This window comes from Mus caroli, chromosome 19, assembly GCF_900094665.2.
Source record: "Mus caroli chromosome 19, CAROLI_EIJ_v1.1, whole genome shotgun sequence".
NCBI classification, from domain to species: Eukaryota; Metazoa; Chordata; class Mammalia; order Rodentia; family Muridae; genus Mus; species Mus caroli.
The window spans coordinates 40,649,862-40,661,255 of record NC_034588.1 but is presented as its reverse complement, the minus strand read 5'-3'; the positions used below and the strand labels follow the sequence as shown (position 1 = coordinate 40,661,255).

General features: G+C 45.9%; 1 protein-coding gene across 1 annotated transcript in view; it reads left to right on the top strand.

Annotated features, from left to right (window-relative positions):
• The first annotated feature begins 6,771 nt into the window (after nucleotides 1-6,771).
• Nucleotides 6,772-11,394, top strand: part of Cpn1 (carboxypeptidase N subunit 1) — a 31,565-nt gene continuing 26,942 nt past the window's right edge. Inside the window, exon 1 of the mRNA XM_021151720.2 lies at nucleotides 6,772-7,236. Coding sequence (XP_021007379.1) covers nucleotides 7,014-7,236 — 223 coding nt within the window. The 5' untranslated portion in view covers nucleotides 6,772-7,013. The remainder of the gene's footprint in view (nucleotides 7,237-11,394) is intronic.

Sequence of the window (11,394 nt, the reverse complement as noted above, 5' to 3'; positions counted from 1 at the left end):
GGGGGAGGAGAGAGGGGGAGGGGGAGAGGGAGACAAGTCTACTTCGCGTTATCCATACACTCAGAGCGCTGCCAGCCCCTCAGGGGAGGATGAGTCCCTTCAGTTCCTTCCTTGGCTTCCTTTGATGACGGACTGTCAACCCTAAGCTAAATAAACCACCCCTTGACCAGGTTGCTTTTGGTCATGGTATTTATCATAACAGAAAAGAAACTAGGACAGCTGGTTCACACAGTTGCCTAGACGGCTCCCTCCCCCACCTCCCATCTCTTCCCTAGACTCTAGGAAGGCTAACCAAGGAAGCTAACTCCCTGGCCTCTCCCCTTGAGGGTTGGTGTTCCCTCTACTTTCTGCAGTTTGAACATCCTCCCCTGCTTTGCTTGGTCTGGAGGCCGGCTGATTGTTTCACACAGCTGCTGGTGGGATCAACTGAGTTAGGAGATATTCTTCTAACTATGCTAGAGGGCCTGGGGTCTCTGCCTCCAGCATTTGCTACTATGTAACTCTGGGCAAGTTCTTTCTCTGAAGTGGAGAATGCAATGTCTTCTTTGCTGGGCTATTGTGAGGAATATACCTGAAAGGTTTAGTAGCCTGTATGGCAATGGGTGAAGTGTGTCTAAGGTTGGCTGGAGATTCAGTGATCTAGATAAGGACAGACTGGAGGACATGCAGAACCTGGAAAGCAGGATATGTCTAGACTTAGGGTGAAGAGAAGGGAGAACTCTGAAAAATGCTATTTGGTTTTAAAAGCTTGTTTCGGAGGTTTGAGCCAAGGTCCCAAGATGTTAGATAACTGAGCTCTCTACCTAATCTCTTCTTTAAGAGCTTGAATTCTAGCTCAGGCTTATGGTATTTGGGGGAAAATAGTCATCTCCTATTGCTATGGTTTTAAAAGAACTACAAACAAAGTGGTCCTCTGTCCTACTTTTAAGGACACTTACAATTACACAGGCCCTCATTCGGCTGACCCAGTACAGTTTCTTCATCTCTAGCTAACTGATTAGCAACCTTGTTTTCTGCAAACTTCATTACCCTGTCATGCTCACAGGTCAGGAATTAGGTCATAGACACCTTTATTATGCCCTATGCCCTCTACAAAAGGGATAGAACTCTAAATATAACAACCCCTGCACACCTTCTGCAATCCTTCCTTAAGCCCCCCCCCCCCCCAAAAAAAAACCTCTGGATGATGTGAACCCTCTCATTCATCTGGGGAGCTAGAGACTGCTTTTTCCACACTTGACTGTGCCTGTATCTATGGTTTATAAATACCACACATGCAGGGCTCGCCGTTGGTATGTTCTCAGTGGAAAATGGTACCACACGTAGCCTTTGGCTCAGCAGTACAGACTCCACGTACAGCTGTGGCATGCATAGTGAACTACTCCATCACCTAGTATGGGATCCAGAATAGATCAAATGCTTAACGATGTTGCTGCTGTCGCCAGCCATCTCTCTGGCTGCCATTTGCTGTTTACTGAGCGCTTGGTACATACCAGACTCTGCAAAGAACCTTACTACACCCATCGTCTTATGATTGACAGAACAATCCAGGAGGGAGGGGCTGTATCTCCCTGTGCCATGCAGAAGGAAACTGAAATTTAGAGACGGAGTTTTACCCAAGGTCAAATGATCCGAGAAAGGAATTAAAGTTAGATTTGAAATCTAACCTTTGGCCCTCAAAGTTCATGTTTCTCTTCTAGTGGATTTGCGATATATATTGTGGGCCCAGAAGCTTCAAAACACACACTCTAATACTGTGAGATTCAGTGGGACGTATCCCAACTTCAACCCTAATAATCCGGTATCGAGGAATATTTCCGACAGAAAGTCGGGGTCTCCCTCTCCTATAGACAGGAGCATCATCTACTTAACACAAGTGAAGTCTACATAAAGAACTACCAACACATTTTCCAGGGACATGAGATTCTTCCTAGAGGAAGAATTTGCGTTATCAGTGGGCCACTAGGCCACACCCTCACTGATGACAGTAGATACTGTCATATAGCAAGAGCTAGTGTATGACAGGGTTAGCGATCCCTGAGATCCTCTCAGCCTTCTCTCTAGATCCTTGCCTTTACCATGTAGGATGACAAGATCACACCAGGAAATTGTGACATTTTATCAGCAGGTGGAAGACAACATTCAGTGGTGCACCTTGAGCCCACCCTGGGGGGTCATCTCTGAGCTACACTGGTCAGGCTATGTGCGGTTCACACAACCCATCTAAGAGGGAAGGGTTACCTTTATGGGCGGGTGATAGAGCCAGGGATGCTGCTCTTGAGTGTTAGCTAAGAGCAGAGTATCAGGATGTAGGGCAAATCAGTGAGTGAACCTATTTGTGCATTCACTCAACTAACGTGTACAACAGACTCCTGTGGGGAGCTGGAAACAGTGCCACGGGCAGAAACATTGGGCCAGTCAAGCCTGTGCTAGGTCCTAACACCTCCCAGCTGCATAGTGAGGACACCAGGCTCAGGCATGCGCAGTGCGGGTAGGAGACCGATGCAGCGGAATCTGGAGCAGGGGTTAAGCTCTGCGAGGAAGCAGCATTCAGGCTATGATGGCTGCTTGGAAGGAAGAAGTTTTGTGGTGGGAGACCCTAGAAGAGGATTTCAAGATGCACATCAATAACTTCAGTAGATTTAACAAGTTTGGCAGCCAAGCCTGTCAACCTGTTTTGTGGCACTCCATAGCTCCAGTAGGATCTCCTGCCCATCCCCCATTCCCATCTCCAGCCTCTAGTAAACATTGTAGATTTCTACTCCAGGGCAGCTTTGCGAGAAGATTCATATAAGTAAAACAGTACAATGTGGCAGGCACACTTCTCCTGTTGCATCATAGTTTCAGAGTCCCGCCACACTGGACCAAGGATTTTATTCCTTTTTATTCATGGCTAGAATTCAATTGCACTTCTATCCCACTTGTTCCTTTTCCTTTCCTTTCCTTCTTTATTCTTTCTTCCCTTCCTTTCATGTCATGCTTCCCCACATCCCCAGCCCTTGTCTGATGGGTTCTTGCTATGTGACCCAGGCTGGCCTCGAACTCTAAGATCCCCCTGTCTTAGCTTCCTAAGTGCTGAGAGTGTGTGCCACCATGTCTAGCAAACCCTTTACATGTCTACTCTCCTCTTAATAGACATTTGGGTCGTTTTCATTTTGGAGTTATTATGAGTAATTCTAGCACACACAGTCTTGAGTGCAAGTTTTTACACTCCTGAGTAGATACCCTGATTTGTAAGTAAGCTGTAGCTACTTCTATGGGGGAGGGGGGTTTACTTAACTATTTTTATATTTTCTTTGTAAAAGTAGCTGTACTAGATATAATTTCCATGCCAAAAAAATTCACCTGGTTTAAGTGGCTAATTCAAAAATATTATTAGCGCAACCAGGCATGGAGTTGCCTGACTTTAATTCCAACCTCCAGGAGGTGGAGAGGCAGCGGGATGTCTGTGCACTTGAGGGGAGCCAGGACTACACAGTGAGACCTCATCTCGTGTGTGTGTGTGTGTGTGTGTGTGGTGTGTGTACATGCCTGAGTGCTTGTGTGTGCCTGTGCATGGGTGAGTGTGGGGTCGGGGCAGGGTCAGTGAGATGGCTCAGTGGGTGAGGATGCTCACTGCCAAGACTGGTGATTTGAGTTTGATGCTGAAATCTAAATGGTGCAAGAAAAGAACTGACTCCTTTCCTGCTGTCTTGTGACCTCATGTGAGCCATGACACGCAAGCATCTGACCCCTACTAAATAGATAATTACATCTACACGGTTTTTTTTCTATTTTTATATTTTATCAAATATATAAAACAGTGCTTGGGGGCTGGTGAGATGGCTCAGTGGGTAAGAGCACCCGACTGCTCTTCCGAAGGTCCAGAGTTCAAATCCCAGCAACCACATGGTGGCTCACAACCATCCACAACAAGATCTGGCGTCCTCTTCTGGAGTGTCTGAGGACAGCTACAGTGTACTTACATATAATAAATAAATCTTAAAAAAACAAAACAAAACAAAACAAAAAAAACAGTGCTTGTATAAAAATTCACACAAAGTTGCTAGAGAGCACACAAAGTTCCATAACTGTCCTGGGTCTGTGGTACATTTAGTTTTCTAAGGGTGCACTCAGATCAGTGTAACAGGCAGACGTGATGTGCTATCTCATTCCCTTTGGTAAACCTATGCTCCTTACTTACTCCTCACAGTATCGCTCTGATACCCACTTTGTGCAGGATCTGTGCTTCCTGGGATGTCAGACATTAAGGCTGTATCTACCAGGATAAGGACTGCCCACAGCAGCGACAGCCCCTGGGCCCCACACCCCCCCACACTTCAGAATGACCCAGTGACCTCCAACTAGGGGTCTCCAGGTCCCTCTGGATCAAGTAGGAAGCAATTGCTGGGGAGAACATCTACATGTTTAAAGATGTATATTATAACATTTCTGGTTGTACAACTACCACCATTGCTATACCTGGTTTTAGAACTTCTTTTGATCCTAAAAAACAACCTTGTGTCTAGTTACAATTGTTCCTCCCTCCCACGACTAGCCATGGGCAATCTCCAATTGACCACCAATCTCTCTCCATTGATGTTAGCCTTTTGTAAACAGCTCAGGTGAAAGGAGTCACACAAAAGGGAGAGTTTCTCCTCCTGTCTCTCTCCTGAGACACAGCATTTAACGCGCACCCACCACACACCAGGTGCCAGCACTTTGTTCCTTCTGTTGTCCAACAACATCCTTTAGTGTGGAGGGAGGAGCCGTGTTTCTGCTGAGCAGGGCTGCTCTTTACTTTCACGAAGGTCTCATTTCTCTTGGGTAAAGAACCAGGAGTAGAACTGTTGGGTTAAATGGAAAGTGAATATTTAATCTACAAGAGACTGTTGAACTGTTTTCTGATTTTCCCATGAGCACTGTGTGAGAGCCCAGCTCTTCCCTCTCCGCCAGTTTCCCTGAATGGTCCTCTATGTTGTGGTCATGCTAAGGCAGATGAAGTGGTATCTCACTTGGTCTTAACATGGATTTTAATAACTAATACTGAGCATTTTGAAGAGCTGAACAGTTGTACCTTGGTAAAATGTCTAATCCGAATTTTTGACTATTTTTACTAGTGTGTAATTATTGTATGAAGCAATGGGGGGGGCTGTATGAAACTTTCATACATACAATATTGTATTTAACTGCCCACTGGCCACACTCACCTACCTCCCAACTCCAGCTAGTTTCTTTCCTGTCCTCTAATAACCTCCTTCTACTTAATGCCTTTTTAAAAGATTCCATATGTGTGTGTATGTGTTTGTGTATATATATAGTGTGTATATATATATATATGTATATTATATATGACTTTCTCACTTAAACATTGCATCCTTTCCAGTTCTATTCTTTTCTTAAAAGCAACAGTGTTTTATTCTTTATGACTGAATAATATTCCACTGTGTGTATGTTTATCACCATTTTATCCACCCACCCATTGCTGAGAGCCTAGGCTAACTCCAGGACATGCCTATGGTGAACAGAGCCACAAACATAGGTATAAAGGTTTCACTGAGCTGTGCTGAAACTCTTTGGGCATACATCTAAGAGTGTGATATCTGGGTCATATGGCAGTCCTATTTTTAATTAAAACAGCAACAACACGTCCTTGCGTCCATAAAGGCTGGGGATTAATTTACATTTCTCTGTGTCATCACCAGCATTTGCTGACGTTAGTCATTCTGGCTGGTGTGAGACTGACTTCCAATCTTGTTTTCATTTCTATTTTCCTGTCTATTAAAGATGTTATCCATCTGGATTTAAAAGGCAGCGATTCGGCTCCTTTACTCGTTGGTTGGATTGTTTAATCTTTTGCTTTGTTTTGCTGTTGCTGTTGTTTAAATGCAATGTGTACAGGTATTTTGGGCCCATGTTTGCCTGTTTACCGTGTGTGTGTGATTGGTGCCTGTGGAGGCTGTCAGGTCCCCTGGAACTGGAGTTACAGGCAGTTGTGAAGCTGCCATGTGAGTGTAGAACTGGGTCCTCTGGAAAGCAGCCTTTGCTTTTAACTGCTAAACCATCTCTCTAGCTCCTATTTAGTTTTGTTTGTTTGTTTGTTTGTTTGTGTTTTGAGACAAGGTCTAATCAGATAGCCCTGGCTGGCCTGGAAGACCAGGCTGGCTTCAAACTTACAACAATCCTCCAGCCTCTTTGTGCTAGAATTATAATTGGGTGCCAGTGCATTCCACCTGGGATTTAATTTTTCGAGCTCTTTAAATTCTGGGTATTAATTCTCTATTGGATGCATATCTGGCAGGCATTTTCTCCAGCTCTGTAGGCTCTGCTCTGCAGAAACTAAAACATTTTTACAGTCACAACTGCAGAATCTCATTCTAATTTCCTGAGCTAGCGGAGTGCTACTCAGAAAGCCATTTTCTTATGCCGGTGCTGAAATAGGATCATCTTCCTACCATTTGTTACAAAGTATTTATCATTGACAGATACATTATCAACTGTGTGATTTCTAATTGTTTGCTCCAAGCAGGTGCCTCATTTCCTCAATTTGTTTGCTTTACCATTAAGATCTTTGAGCCAGGAAGACAAGACAGAGCCGTGCTTCAGTGCTTCAGAACGAGGTGGGGGACGGGTTAAAGGGAGCGGGCAGATCCTTTTGTAAGTTGTAACAAGCACATGCCAACTCTCTTTAAAGCCCCTGGGAATCAAAGGGTTAGAAGCAGCTGTTTCTTGAGGCCTGTTTACCGTCCAGTTAATCAGTAAGCCAGAATCAATGAGCCTCTCAAAGTGGGGATGCGCAGAATCCTTCCAAAAGAGCTTCCAGATTTAGGAGGAGGAAGAGAAATGAGCCCGGAGGGTATTGTGGCTATCCTGGGGCCACAGAAATAATTCCCAGCATAGCAGAGGCGGGTCCCCAGTCTCCTGCAGGTGTGGCGAGCGCAAGGCTGGTTACTCTGTGCTCTGGATCCAGACTGGCAAAGGATTGCTTAGAGAGCGGGAGGGCACATTTCAGAGCCCCTTAGAAGCTCCGCGAGATGCCAGACCTGCCCTCAGCCTTCCTGCCCCTCCTCCTCCTCTCCAAGTTTGTTACCCCGGTGACCTTTCGTCACCACCGCTACGACGACCTCGTGCGGACGCTGTACAAGGTGCACAACCAATGCCCGGACATCACGCGGCTCTACAACATCGGGCGCAGTGTGAAGGGGAGGTACCTCTACGTGCTGGAGTTTAGCGACTTCCCTGGGATCCATGAACCCTGTAAGTCTTGAGTGGTTTTGGGGCGTGTTGGGCAAAGAACTCCCTTCCTCTACAAATCCAGATAGAGTGGTCACTGCCCCAGTGGAGAACTCCATATACAATGTATTTACCTCTTCCTCCACCCAAGAAGAAGGCAGGTGGCCCCACTTGGTTCTCAAGCTCCCCTAGGCCCCCCGGGGGAGCTGCGACCCCAGTTCAGGCTCCAAAACATTCCTCTTTTCTGAGTTCTGTTTGCTCAGAACTCCATGGGTAAAGCCTGTCTTTCACCTGTTCCCGCTCCCCTCCCCTCCTTTCCCTCCCACCCTGGTCTTTTTCTCTCACTCCCTTTTACCAAGATCCAAAGACTTGGGAACAGGGCAGAAATGGTTGTCCTCCTAGGCTCTCCTGAGAGATCAGGTGGGTCCTTTCCAGGAACCACAGTGATCCAACGTGATGTGCTAGAGAGAGTTTGGGGGTTGGGATATTAGCTTGCTGCTTTATTGTTAGTCTGCTTCTGTTATCAAAGCAATCTGTGTTTGCTTCAAAAATTAGTCCATGACCAGCCTGGAAACATTTTAAAAAAGAAAACAAAAAAAGCCAAAACAACTCACCAGCTGAAAAAAAAAAAAAAAACTAGAAACCAGAAGAGGCAAAACTAAGAAAACGAAGAGGGACCCCAGCACTCACCGATACCTAGTATTTACATAGACTGGCATCTCTCTTCTCAGACACATGATGCAATCCTACATCTCAAATACAAAATGGGAAAATGTCCCTGCTTTTCTCAGTTCTTCATCTGTGTCGTCAACACAGCTTGATGGTACCATTCTTGGTTGTGTAGTGTGCTAGCTAGTCCCTTGGTTTCGTTAGCTGTTTACATTTCGATGAACACTAACACTCTTGTTGTTTTGTTTACAGCAGTGACATCTCAGTTAAGTCACTTGACTTGTTTCAGTTTCTCCTTCAGAGGGTCAACAGCAAATCTCTTTCCCTCCCGTATCCCAACTCCACTCCATTTCCCATTATACTCTGCCTTAAATCAATGCACTGAAGCTCCCATGCTAAAGTTGCCACTGTCTAAACCCATCTAGTCCCAACTTGCCCAGGAGAGGCCAAAATCATTTCTCTCGCTACTAATATGGTCTTCTTGCTCTCTTACTTTAAAGGTCCAATGGGGATTTGACCATGAGAGCTTCCAAATTTAATAGAGAAGGCTCAAGAAGAGTAGTAGTTCCCCTGGGGTTAGATAGAGCCTTGCATCGCAAGTACCTGCTTTTTTTCGGCTTGCATGCGCTCTGTGGAAGCTTAAGGCTGTTGATGGACTTTGTGAGGTTAGACTCTTTAGTCCACACCTCTTCTTGGTGCCCCTGTATACTTCCAGCACTCAGGGTCTTCCTTGAGGCTGTGGCAGACAGGGCAGGCTCTCACAGATTCCTCTTTTCCCCTGAGTTAGCAGGTCTTTCATTTGCTCCCTACATTCCTTCATTCTTCAAATATTTACCCATCGCCGACTAGAACTTTTGATGGGGCAGTGGAGATGGCTCAGCAGTTAAGAGAGCACTGGCTGTTCTTATAGAGGCCCCAAGTTTGGTTCCCAGCACCCGGCAGCTCACAGACATCTGAAAGCCCAGTTCAAGTGGATCTGCTACCCTCTTCAGGGCTCTCTGGACCACACAGACACATGTACCTATAATTAAATAATAAACCAGAAGGGGAGAAAGAGAGAAAAAGATCCTTATAAAGAAAGAATTTTCAGGCAAGACGTGCTGACACTCAATAGGCTTTGGGAGGGCAACAAAGGATAATACAAACTTCGCCCTAATAGAGCTGAATTATCGCAGACTGAGACCAGTAATAAGTGGGGCAGTAGGTCAGCTGGAGCAAGCGCTATAGCAAGAGCTTAAACAGGACTGGACATCCTGTGCAGCAATCCAGACGGAAGCAGAGGAGGCCACTCGTATCCCCCCAAGGATCCTCTGCCTGAGGTGGTGCTGAGCCGAGATCTGAAGGGTCTGGGGTGGGGGTGGGGCATGACAGGCTAAGGAAAAGGGGGAATGCAGTTCCCTAGGAGGCAGAGGGCGGTTGCATACAGTTCCAGCAGAGGCAATGAGATCAGAGCCAGCACTAGGCACTGGGAGCTCTTTGGGGAGTTACAAGCAGGTGGACCCACCTTGACCTTTACTATGAGCAAAGTGAGACTCTGGCCTCTGGAAAGTTTTAAGGATGCTCAGGATGCAGGACAACAACAGAGCTCCACCCAGCTGCTCTGGTGAATGGAGTTTTATGGAACCACTATCACATTCCTTTTTGAATTATCTGTGCTGGCTTCTACTGAAAGAATTGAAGAGCTGGGGCAGAGATATAACACTGTCCACAAAGCCTAAAGATTCCATGCCAGGCTCTTTACAGGAAAGTTTTACCAGCTCCCTACTGGGGCACATGGATGCTAATGATCCACTCAGATGCAGGGAGCCTGCGTGGGAGATGTGTTTAAAGAGGTAGGTGTGAGGGTGTGGGAGCTTGAGCCAAAAGAACCTCCAGCAATGCTTATTACAAGACAGCTGTCTTCTGTCTCTACTGACCTTCGAAGCAGAGGGGTTGCTAGTGAATGCTCATTGAACACACAGTGCAAGGCAGATGAAATAGACCAGCAATGCCTACGCCGGAGTCTCACAGCATCACCATCACATTGGACAGACAAGAGAATAGAGGGGACTAAACAGATTTAGTCCAAATTTTATTTTACCAAAGACAAATACCTAGTTACTATCACCAACATTTCCTTAAGAAGAAAGCTGAGAAATGGTCTGAAGGTGCGCTGCATGCCTTTATTCTCAGTGCCCAGCAAGCAGAAGCAGAAGGCTCTCTGTGAGGCCTCCCTGGTCTATATGTACACGTTCCAGAACAGTCTGGGGCTACTTAGAGAGACCCTATCTCAAGCAAAGCAAAACAAAAAATAAAATATGTACTACATGATACCTTTTTTTTTTTTTTTTTTTTTTTTTTTGAGGCAGGTCTCTGTATGTAGCCCTGGTTGGCCCAGAACTTGTTATGTAGACCAGGCTGGCCTCCTCAAACTCACTGCGTATCTGACAGTCAAGTTTTGAGATTAAAGGCAAGTGCACTATGCCAGGCCTGCATGATATTTTCTAAAACCTGACCCTCACGGGCTGAAAGCATTCATTGGAGAGGTTGTTATGGGACTACTAAGATAAATCACGATGAGATGGGTTTTTAAATAAAGATATGCTAAGGTCATCTACTTGGCTACTGCTAGGTCCTGTAGAGGAAGAAAGCCATGAGCATCCCTAGGGAGAGCCCAAAACAGTAAGGATCACAAAAGGAAAGCTACACAGGACTCACTGCTAACAAGAGGAACTCAAGCTGGCGACAGGGACTTACCAGCATTTGAACTGGACCCATGAGGACAGCAAGGAAATAGGGAGATGAAGAGGAAGAGAATCAACAACCAGATAAGCAGACGTATGCTGTGTAGGAAAGAGGGCAGCACTGGAAGAGCTTTAGGTTAAAGAGGAGCACAGCTGTCTCATGTTTAGTGACCGGAGAGCAGCAGTTCTTTTTTGTTTGTTTGGTTGGTTGGTTTTTTGGTTTTTCAAGACAGGGTTTCTCTGTGTAGCCCTGGCTGTCCTGGAACTCGCTCTGTAGATCAGGCTGGCCTCGAACTCAGAAATCCACCTGCCTCTGGCTCCCAAGTGCTGGGATTAAAGGCACTCTACCTCCCAAGTGCTGGGATTAAAGGCATGAGCCACCACTGCACGGTGAGAGCAGCAGTTCTGGTGGGCTGGACCCCTTTGGGGTCGCATATCAGACATCCTGCATATCAGACATTCTTCATATCAGACATCCTGCATATCAGACATCCTGCATATCAGACATCCTACATATCAGACATTCTGCAGATCAGATATCTGCATATCATACATCCTGCATATCAGACATTCTGCATATCAGACATCCTGCATAGCTGACATTCTGCATATCAGATATCTGCATTACAATTCATAACAGTAGTAAAGTTACAGCTGTGTAGGAGCAATGAAATAATTTTATGGTTGTGGGTACTGAGGAACTGTATTACAGGGTTAAGGCGTTACAAAGGCTGAGAACCACTGAGCCTCTAGGCTTTTACAGAGCCCCATTCTGACTTCCACTAACACT